The 23,100-nt window shown below is 51.6% G+C and overlaps 1 protein-coding gene across 2 annotated transcripts in view; it reads right to left on the bottom strand.

The window, feature by feature from the left end:
• The window catches only part of atg7 (ATG7 autophagy related 7 homolog (S. cerevisiae)), a 126,775-nt gene that overhangs the window by 65,884 nt on the left and 37,791 nt on the right, over positions 1 to 23,100 (bottom strand). For both annotated transcript variants that reach the window (XM_064967453.1, XM_064967454.1), the window contains exons 16-17: positions 13,507 to 13,582; positions 259 to 339 (exon numbers count right to left, since the gene is read on the bottom strand). In XM_064967453.1, coding sequence (XP_064823525.1) covers positions 259 to 339; positions 13,507 to 13,582 — 157 coding nt within the window. The remainder of the gene's footprint in view (positions 1 to 258; positions 340 to 13,506; positions 13,583 to 23,100) is intronic.

Genomic DNA, 23,100 nt, shown 5'->3' with positions numbered 1-23,100 from the left:
CACAGGTCTCCAGGGTAATAACACTCCAGTGTGTGTGTGTGTGTGTGTGTGTGTGTGTGTGTAACTACTACCAGATGACAGTGACATTAACAACACACTTCATTCTGATACACTCCTTATGGTTCTCTTTACAATCAACTGGACCTTCACCACTATCTTAATGAGGTGTGTGTGTGTGTGTGTGTGTGTGTGTGTGTGTGTGTGTGTGTGTGTGTGTGTGTGTGTGTGTGTGTGTGTCTCTAGAAGAACAGTACTTACGATTTGTGAGCAGGCAGTGCATTTGTCGAACGCCAGACTGGCCGGTAGAACGTTGTCAAATCTGGACAGAAACCCTCTGATCTGAGAAAGATAAGAAAAGGATCACTTACTTCCCACAACTCTCGTTAAAAACAGAGATTTATTGATGCAATACATACTGTCTGTGAGGTCAACTGTCTGTGAGGTTAACTGTCTGTGAGGTCAACTGTCTGTGAGGTTAACTGTCTGTGAGGTTAACTGTCTGTGAGGTGAGCTGTCTGTGAGGTCAACTGTCTGTGAGGTCAACTGTCTGTGAGGTCAACTGTCTGTGAGGTTAACTGTCTGTGAGGTCAACTGTCTGTGAGGTCAACTGTCTGTGAGGTCAACTGTCTGTGAGGTTAACTGTCTGTGAGGTTAACTGTCTGTGAGGTTAACTGTCTGTGAGGTCAACTGTCTGTGAGGTCAACTGTCTATGAGGTCAACTGTCTATGAGGTTAACTGTCTATGAGGTTAACTGTCTATGAGGTTAACTGTCTATGAGGTTAACTGTCTATGAGGTCAACTGTCTATGAGGTGAACTGTCTATGAGGTGAACTGTCTATGAGGTCAACTGTCTATGAGGTCAACTGTCTGTGAGGTCAACTGTCTGTGAGGTTAACTGTCTGTGAGGTTAACTGTCTGAGGTTAACTGTCTGAGGTTAACTGTCTGTGAGGTGAGCTGTCTGTGAGGTGAGCTGTCTGTGAGGTGAGCTGTCTGTGAGGTGAGCTGTCTGTGAGGTGAGCTGTCTGTGAGGTGAGCTGTCTATGAGGTCAACTGTCTATGAGGTTAACTGTCTGTGAGGTGAGCTGTCTGTGAGGTGAGCTGTCTGTGAGGTGAGCTGTCTGTGAGGTGAGCTGTCTGTGAGGTGAGCTGTCTATGAGGTGAGCTGTCTATGAGGTGAGCTGTCTATGAGGTGAGCTGTCTATGAGGTCAACTGTCTGTGAGGTGAGCTGTCTGTGAGGTTAACTGTCTGTGAGGTTAACTGTCTATGAGGTCAACTGTCTATGAGGTCAACTGTCTGTGAGGTCAACTGTCTATGAGGTTAACTGTCTGTGAGGTGAGCTGTCTGTGAGGTGAGCTGTCTGTGAGGTGAGCTGTCTGAGGTGAGCTGTCTGTGAGGTGAGCTGTCTGTGAGGTGAGCTGTCTGTGAGGTGAGCTGTCTGTGAGGTGAGCTGTCTGTGAGGTGAGCTGTCTGTGAGGTGAGCTGTCTGTGAGGTGAGCTGTCTGTGAGGTGAGCTGTCTGTGAGGTGAGCTGTCTATGAGGTGAGCTGTCTATGAGGTCAACTGTCTGTGAGGTGAGCTGTCTGTGAGGTTAACTGTCTGTGAGGTGAGCTGTCTGTGAGGTTAACTGTCTATGAGGTCAACTGTCTGTGAGGTCAACTGTCTGTGAGGTCAACTGTCTGTGAGGTCAACTGTCTGTGAGGTCAACTGTCTGTGAGGTCAACTGTCTGTGAGGTTAACTGTCTGTGAGGTTAACTGTGTGACAACCCTGCCATCTGGTGTTTAACTGGTATTACAACATATTAATATTTTATTTATTTTCTGCTCCAATCATCATAGAGAGAGAGAGAGAGAGAGACAGAGAGACAGAGAGACAGAAAGAGAGAGACAGAGACAGAAAGAGAGAGACAGAGACAGAGAGAGAGAGTGTGAGAGAGAGAGAGAGAGTGTGTGAGAGAGAGAGAGAGAGAGTGTGAGAGAGAGAGAGAGAGAGTGTGAGAGACAGAGAGAGAGAGAGCGAGAGAGAGAGCGAGAGAGAGAGCGAGAGAGAGAGCGAGAGAGAGAGCGAGAGAGACAGCGAGAGAGACAGCGAGAGAGACAGCGAGAGAGACAGCGAGAGAGACAGCGAGAGAGACAGCGAGAGAGACAGCGAGAGAGACAGCGAGAGAGACAGCGAGAGAGACAGAGAGAGCGAGAGCGAGAGAGACAGCGAGAGAGACAGCGAGAGAGACAGCGAGAGAGACAGCGAGAGAGACAGAGAGAGAGAGAGACAGAGAGAGAGACAGAGAGAGAGAGACAGAGAGAGAGACAGAGAGAGAGAGAGGTAAGTTAAGGTAACTTCCACAAAGCTGTGAACGATCTGAGAGACAAGGCAAGAAGGGCATTCTATGCCATCAAAAGGAACATAAATTTCAACATATCAATTAGGATCTGGCTAAAAATACTTGAACCATTCATAGAGCCCATTGCCCTTTATGGTTGTGAGGTCTGGGGTCCGCTCACCAACCAAGACTTCACAAAATGGGACAAACCCCAAATTGAGACTGCATGCAGAATTCTGCAAAAATATCCTCCGTGTACAACGTAGAACACCAAATAATGCATGCTGAGCAGAATTAGGCCGATATCCACTAATTAATAAAATTCAGAAAAGAGCCGCTTCCTAAAAGGAAGCTATTCCCAAACCTTCCACAATAAAGCCATCACCTACAGAGAGATGAACCTGGAGAAGAGTCCCCTAAGCAAGCTGGTCCTGGGGCTCTGTTCACAAACACACCCTACAGAGTCCCAGGACAGCAGCACAATTAGACCCAACCAAATCATGAGAAAACAAGAAGATAATTACTTGACAAAAAAACAGAGCAAACTAGAATGCTATTTGGCCCTACACAGAGAGTACACAGCGGCAGAATACCTGACCACTGTGACTGACCCAAAATTAACGAAAGCTTTGACTATGTACAGACTCAGCGAGCATAGCCTTGCTATTGAGAAAGGCCGCCGTAGGCAGACATGGCTCAAGAGAAGACAGGCTATGTGCTCACTGCCCACAAAATGAGGTGGAAACTGAGCTGCACTTCCTAACCTCCTGCCCAATGTATGACCATATTAGAGACACATATTTCCCTCAGATTGCACAGATCCACAAAGAATTTGAAAACAAATCCAATTTTGAAAAACTCCCATATCTACTGGGTGAAATTCCACAGTGTGCCATCAGAGCAGCAAGATTTGTGACCTGTTGCCACGAGAAAAGGGCAACCAGTGAAGAACACACACCATTGTAAATACAACCCATATTTATGCTTATTTATTTTATCCTGTGTCCTTAACCATTTGTACATTGTTAAAACACTGTATGTATATGTGTGTATATATATATATATATATAAATAATATGACATTTGTAATGTCTTTATTGTTTTGAAACTTCTGTATGTGTGATGTTTACTGTTAATTTTTATTGCTTATTTCACTTTATATATTATCTATCTTACTTGCTTTGGCAATGTTAACACATGTTTCCCATGCCAATAAAGCCCTTTGAATTGAATTGAGAGGGCTCAGAGAAAGAGAGAGAGAGAGAGAGAGAGGGGGCTCAGAGAGAGAGAGAGAGAGAGAGAGAGAGAGAGAGAGAGAGAGAGAGAGAGAGAGAGAGAGAGAGAGAGGGCTCAGAGAGAGAGAGAGAGAGAGGGCTCAGAGAGAGAGAGAGAGAGAGGGCTCAGAGAGAGAGAGAGAGAGGGCTCAGAGAGAGAGAGAGGGCTCAGAGAGAGAGAGCGAGAGAGCGAGAGAGCGAGAGAGCGAGAGAGAGGGGGCTCAGAGAGAGAGAGAGAGAGGGGGGGGCTCAGAGAGAGAGAGGAGGGGGGAGGCTCAGAGAGAGAGAGAGAGAGAGGGGGGGGGGCTCAGAGAGAGAGAGGGGGGGAGGCTCAGAGAGAGAGAGGGGGGGAGACAGAGAGAAAAATACAAATACAGAGGTGTCAGAAAAGAGAGAAGGGGCTCTGGAATCGAATGAAGGACTCTTCTTAGTAATGTTGCAAGTAGTGTCCATCAAGGTGACTTTAAAACAGTTACAGAGTTTAATGGCTGTGGAGAAAACTGAGGATGGATCAACAACATTGTAGCTACTCCATAATACCAACCTAAATGAGAGTGAAAAGAAGGAAGCCTTTACAGAATACAAATATTTCAAAGCATGCATCCTGTTTGCAACAAGGCACTAAAGTAAAACGGCAACAAATGTGGCTAAGTAATTCACTTTTTGTATTAGATTTGCCCCAAACAGGACAACACATCACGGAGTGCCATTCTCCATATATTCAAGAATAGTGGCGGCTGCGTCATGTTATGGACATGCTTGTCATCGTTAAGGACTTTTTTTCCCCTAGAGGAAAACTTGGTCTGCTTTCCACCAGACACGGGGAGATGAATTCACCTTTCAGCAGGACAATAACCTAAAACACAAGGTCAAATCCACACTGGAGTTGCTTACCAAGAAGACGATGAATGTTGCAGAGTTACAGTTTTGACATAAATCTCCTTGAAAATCTACTGCAAAGACCTGAAAAAGTCAGTCTAGCAATGATCAACAACCAACTTGACAGAGCTTGAAAAATTTTGAAAATGGGCAAATGTTGTACAGTCCAGATGTGGAAAACTCTTAGAGACTTACCCAGAAACCCTCACAGCTGTAATCGCTCTTAGAGACTTACCCAGAAACCCTCACAGCTGTAATCGCTCTTAGAGACTTACCCAGAAACCCTCACAGCTGTAATCGCTCTTAGAGACTTACCCAGAAACCCTCACAGCTTTAATCGCTCTTACAGATTTACCCAGAAAGACTCACAGCTATAATCGCTTCCAAAGAGCTTTTACATAGTATTAACTAAAGGGGCGTGAATACGTATGTAAATTAGATATTTTTTGCCAACATTTAAATACAAATATTTTCACTATGGGGTAAATGAGTGAGAGATAAAAAAAATCTAATCCATTGTGAATTCAAGCTGTAACACAACAACATGTGGAATAAATCAACGGGGGGTTGAATCTCTCTGAAGAATCTGCATATCATACCATCTCTGTTTGTGCCATTTAGCACACAGCACCACGGTGGGATTGATCATTTGGTGTCAATTAATTTTGTAGACTTGTCTCCACCACTCTCCTGGCTACGTGTAGTTCTCCAGACAACCACGGGAGGGTGGTGGACATGTGTCGTTCTCCAGACAACCACGGGAGAGTGGTGGACATGTGTCGTTCTCTAGACAACCACGGGAGGGAGGTGGACATGTGTCATTCTCCAGACAACCACGGGAGTGGTGGTGGACCTGTGTCGTTCTCCAGACAACCACGGGAGGGTGGTGGACATGTGTCGTTCTCCAGACAACCACGGGAGAGTGGTGGACATGTGTCGTTCTCTAGACAACCACGGGAGGGAGGTGGACATGTGTCATTCTCCAGACAACCACGGGAGTGGTGGTGGACCTGTGTCGTTCTCCAGACAACCACGGGAGGGTGGTGGACATGTGTCATTCTCCAGACAACCACGGGAGAGTGGTGGTGGACCTGTGTCGTTCTCCAGACAACCACGGGAGAGTGGTGGACATGTGTCGTTCTCCAGACAACCACGGGAGGGAGGTGGACATGTGTCGTTCTCCAGACAACCACGGGAGGGTGGTGGACATGTGTCGTTCTCTAGACAACCACGGGAGAGTGGTGGACATGTGTCGTTCTCCAGACAACCACGGGAGGGAGGTGGACATGTGTCGTTCTCTAGACAACCACGGGAGGGAGGTGGACATGTGTCGTTCTCTAGACAACCACGGGAGAGTGGTGGACCTGTGTCGTTCTCCAGACAACCACCGGAGAGCACTGTGTCCCTAACTATCTGTGTCCTAAACTCTCTTCCTCTGCAGCTCACAACCATCACAGTCAACAAACACACACTTTGTATTACTATCCTGGTGGGGACCAAAGAATTGATTCCCATACAAAATCCTACGTTCCCTAAACCTTAATCCTAAATCTAATCCTAAAACTAAACCAAGTCAGCATGTGTCTATGAACCAGAGTTATACTGTTAGCACTGAGGCGGTGTGCCCTAGGAGGACGTTCAACTCCCCCTGCACTAACATCAATAACAATATCAACTCCCAGCTGTTGTCTGCAGTAATCACGTGTCTATGAACCAGAGTTATACTGTTAGCACTGAGGCGGTGTGCCCTAGGAGGACGTTCAACTCCCCCTGCACTAACATCAATAACAATATCAACTCCCAGCTGTTGTCTGCAGTAATCATGTGTCTATGAACCAGAGTTATACTGTTAGCACTGAGGTGGTGTGCCCTAGGAGGACGTTCAACTCCCCCTGCACTAACATCAATAACAATATCAACTCCCAGCTGTTGTCTGCAGTAATCATGTGTCTATGAACCAGAGTTATACTGTTAGCACTGAGGCGGTGTGCCCTAGGAGGACGTTCACTACTACTTCTGAAGACACCAGTCCCTCTGTCCCGCAGACAGAAGACACCAGTAGACACCAGTCCCTCTGTCCCGTAGACAGAAGACACCAGTAGACACCAGTCCCTCTGTCCCGTAGACAGAAGACACCAGTAGACACCAGTCCCTCTGTCCCGCAGACAGAAGACATCAGAAGACACCAGTCCCTCTGTCCCGTAGACAGAAGACACCAGTAGACACCAGTCCCTCTGTCCCGCAGACAGAAGACACCAGTAGACACCAGTCCCTCTGTCCCGCAGACAGAAGACACCAGAAGACACCAGTCCCTCTGTCCCGCAGACAGAAGACACCAGTCTCTCATTTAATGTGACAACTATGTGTTGCAGTGATGCTACTTATGACAGGAAGTGTAGGTAGGTATTTATTCGGTCCATGGCTCGGCATTAGGGAGACAAATTAGTTTCTCAGTCGTAGAATAACCAAGACGAGCAGAGTATCATTCTCTCCTCTCCTTTACGCCTCTTCGAGGGGGACAAATTAGTCTGTCTGGGACAGGCTGTCGGAGGAGGTCTAAGAGGAGCAGAGTATCATTCTCTCCTCTCCTTTACGCCTCTTCGAGGGGGACAAATTAGTCTGTCTGGGACAGGCTGTCGGAGGAGGTCTAAGAGGAGCAGAGTATCATTCTCTCCTCTCCTTTACGCCTCTTCGAGAGGGACAAATTAGTCTGTCTGGCACAGGCTGTCGGAGGAGGTCTAAGAGGGGCAGAGTATCATTCTCTCCTCTCCTTTACGCCTCTTCGAGGGGGACAAATTAGTCTGTCTGGGACAGGCTGTCGGAGGAGGTCTAAGAGGGGCAGAGTATCATTCTCTCCTCTCCTTTACGCCTCTTCGAGGGGGACAAATTAGTCTGTCTGGCACAGGCTGTCGGAGGAGGTCTAAGAGGGGCAGAGTATCATTCTCTCCTCTCCTTTACGCCTCTTCGAGGGGGACAAATTAGTCTGTCTGGCACAGGCTGTCGGAGGAGGTCTAAGAGGAGCAGAGTATCATTCTCTCCTCTCCTTTACGCTCTTCGAGGGGGACAAATTAGTCTGTCTGGGACAGGCTGTCGGAGGAGGTCTAAGAGGAGCAGAGTATCATTCTCTCCTCTCCTTTACGCCTCTTCGAGAGGGACAAATTAGTCTGTCTGGCACAGGCTGTCGGAGGAGGTCTAAGAGGGGCAGAGTATCATTCTCTCCTCTCCTTTACGCCTCTTCGAGGGGGACAAATTAGTCTGTCTGGGACAGGCTGTCGGAGGAGGTCTAAGAGGGGCAGAGTATCATTCTCTCCTCTCCTTTACGCCTCTTCGAGGGGGACAAATTAGTCTGTCTGGCACAGGCTGTCGGAGGAGGTCTAAGAGGGGCAGAGTATCATTCTCTCCTCTCCTTTACGCCTCTTCGAGGGGGACAAATTAGTCTGTCTGGCACAGGCTGTCGGAGGAGGTCTAAGAGGAGCAGAGTATCATTCTCTCCTCTCCTTTACGCCTCTTCGAGGGGGACAAATTAGTCTGTCTGGGACAGGCTGTCGGAGGAGGTCTAAGAGGAGCAGAGTATCATTCTCTCCTCTCCTTTACGCTCTTCGAGAGGGACAAATTAGTCTGTCTGGCACAGGCTGTCGGAGGAGGTCTAAGAGGAGCAGAGTATCATTCTCTCCTCTCCTTTACGCCTCTTCGAGGGGGACAAATTAGTCTGTCTGGGACAGGCTGTCGGAGGAGGTCTAAGAGGAGCAGAGTATCATTCTCTCCTCTCCTTTACGCCTCTTCGAGAGGGACAAATTAGTCTGTCTGGCACAGGCTGTCGGAGGAGGTCTAAGAGGGGCAGAGTATCATTCTCTCCTCTCCTTTACGCCTCTTCGAGGGGGACAAATTAGTCTGTCTGGGACAGGCTGTCGGAGGAGGTCTAAGAGGAGCAGAGTATCATTCTCTCCTCTCCTTTACGCTCTTCGAGGGGGACAAATTAGTCTGTCTGGGACAGGCTGTCGGAGGAGGTCTAAGAGGAGCAGAGTATCATTCTCTCCTCTCCTTTACGCCTCTTCGAGGGGGACAAATTAGTCTGTCTGGGACAGGCTGTCGGAGGAGGTCTAAGAGGGGCAGAGTATCATTCTCTCCTCTCCTTTACGCCTCTTCGAGGGGGACAAATTAGTCTGTCTGGGACAGGCTGTCGGAGGAGGTCTAAGAGGGGCAGAGTATCATTCTCTCCTCTCCTTTACGCCTCTTCGAGGGGGACAAATTAGTCTGTCTGGGACAGGCTGTCGGAGGAGGTCTAAGAGGAGCAGAGTATCATTCTCTCCTCTCCTTTACGCCTCTTCGAGGGGGACAAATTAGTCTGTCTGGGACAGGCTGTCGGAGGAGGTCTAAGAGGAGCAGAGTATCATTCTCTCCTCTCCTTTACGCTCTTCGAGGGGGACAAATTAGTCTGTCTGGGACAGGCTGTCGGAGGAGGTCTAAGAGGGGCAGAGTATCATTCTCTCCTCTCCTTTACGCCTCTTCGAGGGGGACAAATTAGTCTGTCTGGGACAGGCTGTCGGAGGAGGTCTAAGAGGGGCAGAGTATCATTCTCTCCTCTCCTTTACGCTCTTCGAGGGGGACAAATTAGTCTGTCTGGCACAGGCTGTCGGAGGAGGTCTAAGAGGAGCAGAGTATCATTCTCTCCTCTCCTTTACGCTCTTCGAGGGGGACAAATTAGTCTGTCTGGGACAGGCTGTCGGAGGAGGTCTAAGAGGAGCAGAGTATCATTCTCTCCTCTCCTTTACGCCTCTTCGAGGGGGACAAATTAGTCTGTCTGGGACAGGCTGTCGGAGGAGGTCTAAGAGGAGCAGAGTATCATTCTCTCCTCTCCTTTACGCCTCTTCGAGAGGGACAAATTAGTCTGTCTGGCACAGGCTGTCGGAGGAGGTCTAAGAGGGGCAGAGTATCATTCTCTCCTCTCCTTTACGCTCTTCGAGGGGGACAAATTAGTCTGTCTGGGACAGGCTGTCGGAGGAGGTCTAAGAGGGGCAGAGTATCATTCTCTCCTCTCCTTTACGCTCTTCGAGGGGGACAAATTAGTCTGTCTGGGACAGGCTGTCGGAGGAGGTCTAAGAGGGGCAGAGTATCATTCTCTCCTCTCCTTTACGCCTCTTCGAGGGGGACAAATTAGTCTGTCTGGGACAGGCTGTCGGAGGAGGTCTAAGAGGGGCAGAGTAGCATTCTCTCCTCTCCTTTACACCTCTTCGAGGGGGACAAATTAGTCTGTCTGGGACAGGCTGTCGGAGGAGGTCTAAGAGGGGCAGAGTAGCATTCTCTCCTCTCCTTTACACCTCTTCGAGGGGGACAAATTAGTCTGTCTGGCACAGGCTGTCGGAGGAGGTCTAAGAGGGGCAGAGTATCATTCTCTCCTCTCCTTTACACCTCTTCGAGGGGGACAAATTAGTCTGTCTGGGACAGGCTGTCGGAGGAGGTCTAAGAGGGGCAGAGTATCATTCTCTCCTCTCCTTTACACCTCTTCGAGGGGGACAAATTAGTCTGTCTGGGACAGGCTGTCGGAGGAGGTCTAAGAGGGGCAGAGTATCATTCTCTCCTCTCCTTTACGTCTCTTCGAGGGGGACAAATTAGTCTGTCTGGGACAGGCTGTCGGAGGAGGTCTAAGAGGGGCAGAGTATCATTCTCTCCTCTCAACATATCATATCATATCATCCCAGCCTAGTTTCCTGTTAACAGAGCCAGACTAGCAGCCAGACTAGCAGCCAGACTAGCAGCCAGACTAGCAGCCAGACTAGCAGCCAGACCAGCAGCCAGACTAGCAGCCAGACTAGCAGCCAGACTAGCAGCCAGACTAGCAGCCAGACTAGCAGCCAGACCAGCAGCCAGACTAGCAGCCAGACTAGCAGCCAGACTAGCAGCCAGACTAGCAGCCAGACTAGCAGCCAGACTAGCAGCCAGACTAGCAGCCAGACTAGCAGCCAGACCAGCAGCCAGACCAGCAGCCAGACTAGCAGCCAGACCAGCAGCCAGACTAGCAGCCAGACTAGCAGCCAGACTAGCAGCCAGACTAGCAGCCAGACTAGCAGCCAGACTAGCAGCCAGACCAGCAGCCAGACTAGCAGCCAGACTAGCAGCCAGACTAGCAGCCAGACTAGCAGCCAGACTAGCAGCCAGACTAGCAGCCAGACCAGCAGCCAGACTAGCAGCCAGACTAGCAGCCAGACTAGCAGCCAGACTAGCAGCCAGACTAGCAGCCAGACTAGCAGCCAGACTAGCAGCCAGACCAGCAGCCAGACCAGCAGCCAGACCAGCAGCCAGACCAGCAGCCAGACCAGCAGCCAGACTAGCAGCCAGACCAGCAGCCAGACCAGCAGCCAGACTAGCAGCCAGACTAGCAGCCAGACTAGCAGCCAGACTAGCAGCCAGACCAGCAGCCAGACTAGCAGCCAGACCAGCAGCCAGACCAGCAGCCAGACTAGCAGCCAGACTAGCAGCCAGACTAGCAGCCAGACCAGCAGCCAGACCAGCAGCCAGACCAGCAGCCAGACTAGCAGCCAGACTAGCAGCCAGACTAGCAGCCAGACTAGCAGCCAGACTAGCAGCCAGACTAGCAGCCAGACCAGCAGCCAGACTAGCAGCCAGACCAGCAGCCAGACTAGCAGCCAGACTAGCAGCCAGACTAGCAGCCAGACCAGCAGCCAGACTAGCAGCCAGACTAGCAGCCAGACTAGCAGCCAGACTAGCAGCCAGACCAGCAGCCAGACCAGCAGCCAGACCAGCAGCCAGACCAGCAGCCAGACCAGCAGCCAGACTAGCAGCCAGACCAGCAGCCAGACTAGCAGCCAGACTAGCAGCCAGACTAGCAGCCAGACTAGCAGCCAGACCAGCAGCCAGACCAGCAGCCAGACCAGCAGCCAGACCAGCAGCCAGACCAGCAGCCAGACCAGCAGCCAGACTAGCAGCCAGACCAGCAGCCAGACCAGCAGCCAGACCAGCAGCCAGACCAGCAGCCAGACCCGCAGCCAGACCCGCAGCCAGACCCGCAGCCAGACTAGCAGCCAGACTAGCAGCCAGACTAGCAGCCAGACTAGCAGCCAGACTAGCAGCCAGACTAGCAGCCAGACTAGCAGCCAGACTAGCAGCCAGACTAGCAGCCAGACCAGCAGCCAGAATGCATGGTGTACAGTAGTGAACTACTTCTGGTTAGAGCCACATCCATGAGCTCACTATATAGGGAACAGGGTTAGAGCCACATCCATGAGCTCACTATATAGGGAACAGGGTTAGAGCCCACATCCACTGTGTCTCAGAGCCTATCATATTATATGGCCAGATCCTAGACCAGCTGTCCGACACTGACACTTTGTGGATAAGGACCCAGATATGCCCAATGTGGACCTTCTCTTGCAAGCCCTTCTCCTGGATGTTGAGCAGTGTGGTATACCATGTGCTAGCCTAGCTTCTCCCCCCTGCCTAGCTTCTCCCCCCTGCCTAGCTTCTCCCCCCTGCCTAGCTTCTCCCCCCTGCCTAGCTTCTCCCCGTGCCTAGCTTCTCCCCGTGCCTAGCTTCTCCCCGTGCCTAGCTTCTCCCCGTGCCTAGCTTCTCCCCGTGCCTAGCTTCTCCCCGTGCCTAGCTTCTCCCCGTGCCTAGCTTCTCCCCGTGCCTAGCTTCTCCCCGTGCCTAGCTTCTCCCCGTGCCAAGCTTCTCCCCGTGCCTAGCTTCTCCCCGTGCCTAGCTTCTCCCCGTGCCTAGCTTCTCCCCGTGCCTAGCTTCTCCCCGTGCCTAGCTTCTCCCCGTGCCTAGCTTCTCCCCGTGCCTAGCTTCTCCCCGTGCCTAGCTTCTCCCCGTGCCTAGCTTCTCCCCGTGCCTAGCTTCTCCCCGTGCCTAGCTTCTCCCCGTGCCTAGCTTCTCCCGTGCCTAGCTTCTCCCCGTGCCTAGCTTCTCCCCGTGCCTAGCTTCTCCCCGTGCCTAGCTTCTCCCCCTGCCTAGCTTCTCCCCGTGCCTAGCTTCTCCCCGTGCCTAGCTTCTCCCCGTGCCTAGCTTCTCCCCGTGCCTAGCTTCTCCCCGTGCCTAGCTTCTCCCCGTGCCTAGCTTCTCCCCGTGCCTAGCTTCTCCCCGTGCCTAGCTTCTCCCCGTGCCTAGCTTCTCCCCGTGCCAAGCTTCTGTAATTAGGCAAAATGGTAAACAGGCACAGAATCCATTTTGTAAAGCTTTACATGAATCACTCATTTCCTATAGCGCATTGAATCACTCATTTCCTGGCACATTGCTACAATTTCCTACAGAAGCAATCTCATCCATGGAGGAGAGGAATGGGGAATTAGGGAAAGAGGGAGGAGAGGAAGGTGTGTGTGTGTGGTAGTTAGTGAGTGAGTGAGTGAGTGAGTGAGTGAGTGAGTGAGTGAGTGAGTGAGTGAGTGAGTGAGTGAGTGAGTGAGTGAGTGTGTGTGGTAGTGAGTGAGTGTGTGTGTGTGTGGTAGTGAGTGAGTGTGTGTGTGTGGTAGTGAGTGAGTGAGTGTGTGTGGTAGTGAGTGAGTGAGTGTGGTAGTGAGTGAGTGTGGTAGTGAGTGTGGTAGTGAGTGAGTGAGTGAGTGTGGTAGTGAGTGTGGTAGTGAGTGAGTGAGTGAGTGAGTGAGTGAGTGAGTGAGTGAGTGAGTGAGTGAGTGAGTGAGTGAGTGTGTGTGGTAGTGAGTGAGTGAGTGTGTGTGTGTGGTAGTGAGTGAGTGTGTGTGTGTGTGTGGTAGTGAGTGAGTGAGTGAGTGAGCGAGAGAGCGAGCAGGATGAATAGAGGCAGGGATAGAGAGATGGGTGTTGTTATTCCATGTGACTTACCTGATGAGGGACGAGACCCAGGGAGGTTGGAGGGAGAGGGAGGGGGGATTGGGAGAGAAAGGGAGGGAAGGAGGGGTGATTGGGAGAGAAAGAGGGAGGGAGAGTTGACTTACCTGATGAGGGTCGAGACCCAGGGAGGTTGGAGGGAGAGGGGGAATTGGGAGAGAAAGGGAGGGAAGGAGGGCAGGGGGAGCGAAAGAGGGAGGGAGAGTTGACTCACCTGATGAGGGACGAGACCCAGGGAGGTTGGAGGTTCATTCATCCTGTCATCACTACTGCTGGCTACCGCATAACCTCTGGAGGAGAGAGAAGATAGAGGTGAGAGAAGATAGAGAGAGGTGAGAGAAGATAGAGGGGGAGAGTGGGGGAGATGGAGAAAGAGAGAGAGTGGGGGAGATGGAGAAAGAGAGAGAGTGGGGAGATGGAGAGAGAGATGAGAGAGAGAGAGTGGGAGAGATGGAGAGAGAGAGTGGGAGAGATGGAGAGAGAGAGTGGGAGAGATGGAGAGAGAGAGTGGGAGAGATGGAGAGAGAGAGTGGGAGAGATGGAGAGAGAGAGTGGGAGAGATGGAGAGAGAGAGTGGGAGAGATGAGAGAGAGATGGAGAGAGAGAGAGATGGAGAGAGAGAGATGGAGAGAGATGGAGAGAGAGAGATGGAGAGAGAGAGATGGAGAGAGAGATGAGAGAGAGAGTGGGAGAGATGGAGAGAGAGAGTGGGAGAGATGGAGAGAGAGAGTGGGAGAGATGGAGAGAGAGAGTGGGAGAGATGAGAGAGAGAGATGGAGAGAGAGAGAGATGGAGAGATGGAGAGAGAGAGATGGAGAGAGAGAGAGAGAGAGATGGAGAGAGAGAGTGGGAGAGATGGAGAGAGAGAGTGGGAGAGATGAGAGAGAGATGGAGAGAGAGAGATGGAGAGAGATGGAGAGATGAGAGAGAGAGAGATGAGAGATGAGAGAGAGATGAGAGAGATGGAGAGCGATGGAGATGAGAGAGAGAGAGATGGAGAGAGAGAGAGAGAGAGAGATGAGAGAGAGAGATGAGAGAGAGAGAGATGAGAGAGAGAGAGATGGAGAGAGGGAGATGGAGAGAGAGAGAGAGACAGAGAGATGGAGAGAGGGAGATGGAGAGAGAGAGATGGAGAGAGAGAGAGAGACACACAGACAGGGTCAGTACAGACAGAACTAAATATAGAACCATGAGCCGTCTACTTGAGTCTGTCACCACAGCACAGGGCACACCAGCACACACACCAGATTCTAGCCATCAGAATGACTAGATAGGATAACATACAAGTAGAGGCTACTGCGGATAATGATGTTTAAAATCTGCCGCCTGTCTAAATCTGTTTTCCCCTTTACGAGCCCACTTAATTAAATGCCTCGAGTCACCCCTGCCTCGGGTCACCCCTCCACCCCTGCCTCTCGTCAACCCTCCACCTCTGCCTCTAGTCACCCCTCCAGCCCTGCCTCTAGTCACCCCTCCAGCCCTGCCTCTAGTCACCCCTCCAGCCCTGCCTCTAGTCACCCCTGCCTCGAGTCACATCTCCACCCCTGCCTCTCGTCAACCCTCCACCCCTGCCTCTAGTCACCCCTCCACCCCGCCTCTAGTCACCCCTCCACCCCTGCCTCTAGTCACCCCTCCACCCCTGCCTCTAGTCACCCCTCCACCCCTGCCTCTAGTCACCCCTCCACCCCTGCCTCTAGTCACCCCTCCACCCCTGCCTCTAGTCACCCCTGCCTCGAGTCACCCCTGCCTCGAGTCACCCCTCCACCCCTGCCTCTAGTCACCCCTCCACCCCTGCCTCTAGTCACCCCTCCACCCCTGCCTCGAGTCACATCTCCACCCCTGCCTCTCGTCAACCCTCCACCCCTGCCTCTAGTCACCCCTCCACCCCTGCCTCTAGTCACCCCTGCCTCGAGTCACCCCTGCCTCGAGTCACCCCTCCACCCCTGCCTCGAGTCACCCCTGCCTCTCGTCAACCCTCCACATCTGCCTCTAGTCACCCCTGCCTCTCGTCACCCCTGCCTCTCGTCACCCCTCCACCCAGTCCATCCCCATCACTCTAATAGTTAGTTATAAAACATTATTTTGTGAATTCTCTGTGATTAAGTGGCTCTTAATGAAAATAAAAAATGATGCTTAAAATGTAATTCAGTATGACCTTATTGTAACTAATGTATTATTGATGTTTTTATATATTATATTTCTAATGAACAAAACTAGTTTGTTGCTAGTGGAACACTTGTCTGAAGTGCTGTTTTACCACATGCAGGACGCATCTGAAAGACTCAATCAACAGACTACGGTAACACCGACAGACTACGGTAACACCGGGGAGAGAGACTACGGTAACACCGGGACAGACTACGGTAACACCGGGACAGACTACGGTAACACCGGGACAGACTACGGTAACACCGGGACAGACTACGGTAACACCGGGACAGACTACGGTAACACCGGGACAGACTACGGTAACACCGGGACAGACTACGGTAACACCGGGACAGACTACAGTAACACCGGGACAGACTACAGTAACACCGGGACAGACTACAGTAACACCGGGGAGAGACTACAGTAACACCGGGACAGACTACAGTAACACCGGGGACAGACTACAGTAACACCGGGACAGACTACAGTAACACCGGGACAGGCTACAGTAACACCGGGACAGGCTACAGTAACACCGGGACAGGCTACAGTAACACCGGGACAGGCTACAGTAACACCGGGACAGGCTACAGTAACACCGGGACAGGCTACAGTAACACCGAGACAGGCTACAGTAACACCGGGACAGGCTACAGTAACACCGGGTCAGGCTACAGTAACACCGGGACAGACTACAGTAACACCGGGACAGACTACAGTAACACCGGGACAGACTACAGTAACACCGGGACAGACTACAGTAACACCGGGACAGACTACAGTAACACCGGGACAGACTACAGTAACACCGGGACAGACTACAGTAACACCGGGACAGACTACAGTAACACCGGGACAGACTACAGTAACACCGGGACAGACTACAGTAACACCGGGACAGACTACAGTAACACCGGGACAGACTACAGTAACACTGGGACAGACTACGGTAACACTGGGACAGACTACGGTAACACTGGGACAGACTACGGTAACACTGGGACAGACTACAGTAACACTGTTGCTCACTCGGCTCCTCTCCAAGCCTTGTGGCTACGTCCCAAATGGCACCATATTGTTCCTTACAGAGCACTACCTATAGGGCTCTGGTCGAAAGTAGTGCACTACCCCCATAGGGTTCTGGTCTAAAGTAGTGCACTACCCTCATAGGGCTCTGGTCGAAAGTAGTGCACTACCCCCATAGGGCTCTGGTCTAAAGTAGTGTACTACCCCCATAGGGCTCTGGTCTAAAGTAGTGCACTACCCCCATAGGGCTCTGGTCTAAAGTAGTGCACTACCCCCATAGGGCTCTGGTTTAAGAAGTGCACTACCCCCAGAGGGCTCTGGTTTAAGAAGTGCACTACCCCCATAGGGCTCTGGTCTAAAGTAGTGCACTACCTCATAGGGCTCTGGTCTAAAGTAGTGTACTACCCCATAGGGCTCTGGTCTAATATAGTGCACTACCCATAGGGCTCTGGTCTAATATAGTGCACTACCCATAGGGCTCTGGTCTAAAGTAGTGCACTACTCACAGGGCTCTGGTCTAAACTAAAGTAGTACACTACCCATAGGGCTCTGGTCTAAAGTAGTGCACTACCCACAGGGCTCTGTTCTAAAGTAGTGCACTACCCATAGGGCTCTGGTCTAAAGTATTGCACTACCCATAGGGCTCTGGTCTAAAGTAGGGCACTACCCATAGGGCTCTGGTCTAAAGTAGGGCACTACCCATAGGGCTCTGGTCTAAAGTAGTGTACTACCCCCATAGGGCTCTGGTCTAAAGTAGTGTACTACCCACAGGGCTCTGGTCTAAAGTAGTGTACCACCCACAGGGCTCTGGTCTAAAGCAGTGTACCACCCATAGGGCTCTGGTCTAAAGCAGTGCACTACACACAGGGCTCTGGTCTAAAGCAGTGCACTACACACAGGGCTCTGGTCTAAAGCAGTACACTACACACAGGGCTCTGGTCTAAAGCAGTACACTACACACAGGGCTCTGGTCTAAAGCAGTGCACTACACACAGGGCTCTGGTCTAAAGCAGTGCACTACACACAGGGCTCTGGTCTAAAGCAGTGCACTACACACAGGGCTCTGGTCTAAAGCAGTGCACTACACACAGGGCTCTGGTCTAAAGCAGTGCACTACACACAGGGCTCTGGTCTAAAGCAGTGCACTACACACAGGGCTCTGGTCTAAAGCAGTGCACTACACACAGGGCTCTGGTCTAAAGCAGTGCACTACACACAGGGCTCTGGTCTAAAGCAGTGCACTACACACAGGGCTCTGGTCTAAAGCAGTGCACTACACACAGGGCTCTGGTCTAAAGCAGTACACTACACACAGGGCTCTGGTCTAAAGCAGTACACTACACACAGGGCTCTGGTCTAAAGCAGTACACTACACACAGGGCTCTGGTCTAAAGCAGTACACTACACACAGGGCTCTGGTCTAAAGCAGTGCACTACACACAGGGCTCTGGTCTAAAGTAGTGCACTACCTCATAGGGCTCTGGTCTAAAGTAGTGTACTACCCCCATAGGGCTCTGGTCTAAAGTAGTGTACTACCCCCATAGGGCTCTGGTCTAAAGTAGTGTACTACCCCCATAGGGCTCTGGTCTAAAGTAGTGTACTACCCCCATAGGGCTCTGGTCTAAAGTAGTGTACTACCCCCATAGGGCTCTGGTCTAAAGTAGTGTACCACCCATAGGGCTCTGGTCTAAAGTAGTGCACTACCTCATAGGGCTCTGGTCTAAAGTAGTGTACTACCCCCATAGGGCTCTGGTCTAAAGTAGTGTACCACCCATAGGGCTCTGGTCTAAAGTAGTGTACCACCCACAGGGCTCTGGTCTAAAGTAGTGCACTACCTCATAGGGCTCTGGTCTAAAGTAGTGTACTACCCCCATAGGGCTCTGGTCTAAAGTAGTGTACCACACATAGGGCTCTGGTCTAAAGTAGTGCACTACCTCATAGGGCTCTGGTCTAAAGTAGTGTACTACCCCCATAGGGCTCTGGTCTAAAGTAGTGTACCACCCATAGGGCTCTGGTCTAAAGTAGTGTACCACCCACAGGGCTCTGGTCTAAAGTAGTGTACTACCCCCATAGGGCTCTGGTCTAAAGCAGTGCACTACACACAGGGTTCTGGTCTAAAGTAGTGCACTACACACAGGGCTCTGGTCTAAAGTAGTGTACCACCCATAGGGCTCTGGTCTAAAGTAGTGCACTACACACAGGGCTCTGGTCTAAAGTAGTACACTACACACAGGGCTCTGGTCTAAAGTAGTGTACCACCCACAGGGCTCTGGTCTAAAGCAGTGCACTACACACAGGGCTCTGGTCTAAAGTAGTACACTACACACAGGGCTCTGGTGTAAAGTAGTACACTACACACAGGGCTCTGGTCTAAAGTAGTACACTACACACAGGGCTCTGGTCTAAAGTAGTACACTACCCACAGGGCTCTGGTCTAAAGCAGTGCACTACACACAGGGCTCTGGTCTAAAGCAGTGCACTACACACAGGGCTCTGGTCTAAAGCAGTGCACTACACACAGGGCTCTGGTCTAAAGCAGTGCACTACACACAGGGCTCTGGTCTAAAGCAGTGCACTACACACAGGGCTCTGGTCTAAAGCAGTGCACTACACACAGGGCTCTGGTCTAAAGCAGTGCACTACACACAGGGCTCTGGTCTAAAGCAGTACACTACACACAGGGCTCTGGTCTAAAGCAGTACACTACACACAGGGCTCTGGTCTAAAGCAGTACACTACACACAGGGCTCTGGTCTAAAGCAGTACACTACACACAGGGCTCTGGTCTAAAGCAGTACACTACACACAGGGCTCTGGTCTAAAGCAGTGCACTACACACAGGGCTCTGGTCTAAAGCAGTGCACTACACACAGGGCTCTGGTCTAAAGCAGTACACTACACACAGGGCTCTGGTCTAAAGCAGTACACTACACACAGGGCTCTGGTCTAAAGTAGTGTACTACACACAGGGCTCTGGTCTAAAGCAGTACACTACACACAGGGCTCTGGTCTAAAGCAGTACACTACACACAGGGCTCTGGTCTAAAGCAGTGCACTACACACAGGGCTCTGGTCTAAAGCAGTGCACTACACACAGGGCTCTGGTCTAAAGTAGTGTACCACACACAGGGCTCTGGTCTAAAGTAGTGTACCACACACAGGGCTCTGGTCTAAAGTAGTGTACCACCCATAGGGCTCTGGTCTAAAGCAGTGCACTACACACAGGGCTCTGGTCTAAAGCAGTGTACCACCCACAGGGCTCTGGTCTAAAGCAGTGTACCACCCACAGGGCTCTGGTCTAAAGTAGTGTACCACCCATAGGGCTCTAGTCTAAAGCAGTGTACCACCCACAGGGCTCTGGTCTAAAGCAGTGTACCACCCACAGGGCTCTGGTCTAAAGTAGTGTACCACCCATAGGGCTCTGGTCTAAAGCAGTGTACCACCCATAGGGCTCTGGTCTAAAGCAGTGTACCACCCATAGGGCTCTGGTCTAAAGCAGTGTACCACCCATAGGGCTCTGGTCTAAAGCAGTGTACCACCCATAGGGCTCTGGTCTAAAGCAGTGTACCACCCACAGGGCTCTGGTCTAAAGCAGTGCACTACACACAGGGCTCTGGTCTAAAGCAGTGTACCACCCATAGGGCTCTGGTCTAAAGCAGTGCACTACACACAGGGCTCTGGTCTAAAGCAGTACACTACACACAGGGCTCTGGTCTAAAGCAGTACACTACACACAGGGCTCTGGTCTAAAGCAGTGCACTACACACAGGGCTCTGGTCTAAAGTAGTGCACTACCTCATAGGGCTCTGGTCTAAAGTAGTGTACTACCCCCATAGGGCTCTGGTCTAAAGTAGTGTACTACCCCCATAGGGCTCTGGTCTAAAGTAGTGTACTACCCCCATAGGGCTCTGGTCTAAAGTAGTGTACTACCCCCATAGGGCTCTGGTCTAAAGTAGTGTACTACCCCCATAGGGCTCTGGTCTAAAGTAGTGTACCACCCATAGGGCTCTGGTCTAAAGTAGTGCACTACCTCATAGGGCTCTGGTCTAAAGTAGTGTACTACCCCCATAGGGCTCTGGTCTAAAGTAGTGTACCACCCATAGGGCTCTGGTCTAAAGTAGTGTACCACCCACAGGGCTCTGGTCTAAAGTAGTGCACTACCTCATAGGGCTCTGGTCTAAAGTAGTGTACTACCCCCATAGGGCTCTGGTCTAAAGTAGTGTACCACCCATAGGGCTCTGGTCTAAAGTAGTGCACTACCTCATAGGGCTCTGGTCTAAAGTAGTGTACTACCCCCATAGGGCTCTGGTCTAAAGTAGTGTACCACCCATAGGGCTCTGGTCTAAAGTAGTGTACCACCCATAGGGCTCTGGTCTAAAGTAGTGTACTACCCCCATAGGGCTCTGGTCTAAAGTAGTGCACTACCCCCATAGGGCTCTGGTCTAAAGCAGTGCACTACACACAGGGCTCTGGTCTAAAGTAGTGCACTACACACAGGGCTCTGGTCTAAAGTAGTGTACCACCCATAGGGCTCTGGTCTAAAGTAGTGCACTACACACAGGGCTCTGGTCTAAAGTAGTGTACCACCCATAGGGCTCTGGTCTAAAGTAGTGCACTACACACAGGGCTCTGGTCTAAAGCAGTACACTACACACAGGGCTCTGGTCTAAAGTAGTGTACCACCCACAGGGCTCTGGTCTAAAGTAGTGTACCACCCACAGGGCTCTGGTCTAAAGCAGTGCACTACACACAGGGCTCTGGTCTAAAGTAGTACACTACACACAGGGCTCTGGTGTAAAGTAGTACACTACACACAGGGCTCTGGTCTAAAGTAGTGCACTACCCATAGGGCTCTGGTCTAAAGTAGTACACTATCCATAGGGCTCTGGTCTAAAGTAGTGCACTACCCCCATAGGGCTCTGGTCTAAAGTAGTGCACTACCCCCATAGGGCTCTGGTCTAAAGTAGTGCACTACACACAGGGCTCTGGTCTAAAGTAGTGCACTACACACAGGGCTCTGGTCTAAAGTAGTGCACTACCCCCATAGGGCTCTGGTCTAAAGTAGTGCACTATATAGGGAATAATAGGGTGCCTTTTGGGATAAGGCCTTTTCTCCTCTCTGCCTCTCCTCCCTCCCTCCAAGGCCTTTTCTCCTCTCTGCCTCTCCTCCCTCCCTCCAAGGCCTTTTCTCCTCTCTGCCTCTCCTCCCTCCCTCCAAGGCCTTTTCTCCTCTCTGCCTCTCCTCCCTCCCTCCAAGGCCTTTTCTCCTCTCTCCCTCTCCTCCCTCCCTCCAAGGCCTGTTCTCCTCTCTCCCTCTCCTCCCTCCCTCCAAGGCCTGTTCTCCTCTCTGCCTCTCCTCCCTCCCTCCAAGGCCTTTTCTCCTCTCTGCCTCTCCTCCCTCCCTCCAAGGCCTTTTCTCCTCTCTGCCTCTCCTCCCTCCCTCCAAGGCCTTTTCTCCTCTCTGCCTCTCCTCCCTCCCTCCAAGGCCTGTTCTCCTCTCTGCCTCCCCTCCCTCCCTCCAAGGCCTTTTCTCCTCTCTGCCTCTCCTCCCTCCCTCCAAGGCCTTTGTTCTCCTCTCTGCCTCTCCTCCCTCCCTCCAAGGCCTTTTCTCCTCTCTGCCTCTCCTCCCTCCCTCCAAGGCCTGTTCTCCTCTCTGCCTCCCCTCCCTCCCTCCAAGGCCTTTTCTCCTCTCTGCCTCTCCTCCCTCCCTCCAAGGCCTTTTCTCCTCTCTGCCTCTCCTCCCTCCCTCCAATGCCTTTTCTCCTCTCTGCCTCTCCTCCCTCCCTCCAAGGCCTTTGTTCTCCTCTCTGCCTCTCCTCCCTCCCTCCAAGGCCTTTTCTCCTCTCTGCCTCTCCTCCCTCCCTCCAAGGCCTTTGTTCTCCTCTCTGCCTCTCCTCCCTCCCTCCAAGGCCTTTGTTCTCCTCTCTGCCTCTCCTCCCTCCCTCCAAGGCCTGTTCTCCTCTCCGCCTCTCCTCCCTCCCTCCAAGGCCTGTTCTCCTCTCTGCCTCTCCTCCCTCCCTCCAAGGCCTTTTCTCCTCTCTGCCTCTCCTCCCTCCCTCCAAGGCCTTTTCTCCTCTCCGCTAGCAGCGTGATCCATCTCAATAGCTGTTATCTAGGCCAGAGAGGCCTATTCAGACTGACTACACACAGGAGCAAGCACACACACACACACACACACACACACACACACACACACACACAGAGAGAGTCTCTGGATCCTTCAATCCTGCCAAAACATTCTGAGATAAACATTTATACTGAAACGTACACTGAGTGTACAAAACACTATGAACACCTGCTCTTTCCATGACAGAGACCAGGTGAAAGCTGTGATCCCTTATTGATGTTAATTATTGGTGTCCACTTCAAATCAGTGAAGATGAAGGAGAGGAGACAGGTTAAAGAAGGATTTTTAAGCCTTGAGACAGTTGAGACATGGATTGTGTATGTGTGCCATTCAGAGGGTGAATGGGCAAGACAACAGATTTAAGTGCCTTTGAACAGGGTATGGTAGTAGGTGCCAGGCGCACTGGTTTGGACGTGTCACGAACTGTAACGCTGCTGGGGTTTTCACGCTCAACAGTTTCCTGTGTGTATCAAGAATGGTCCACCACCCAAATGACATCCAACC

Source organism: Oncorhynchus masou, chromosome 6, assembly GCF_036934945.1.
Source record: "Oncorhynchus masou masou isolate Uvic2021 chromosome 6, UVic_Omas_1.1, whole genome shotgun sequence".
In the NCBI taxonomy this organism is placed as follows: domain Eukaryota; kingdom Metazoa; phylum Chordata; class Actinopteri; order Salmoniformes; family Salmonidae; genus Oncorhynchus; species Oncorhynchus masou.
The sequence above is the reverse complement of the archived record's forward strand: the minus strand, read 5'-3'. Positions and strand labels throughout refer to the sequence as shown.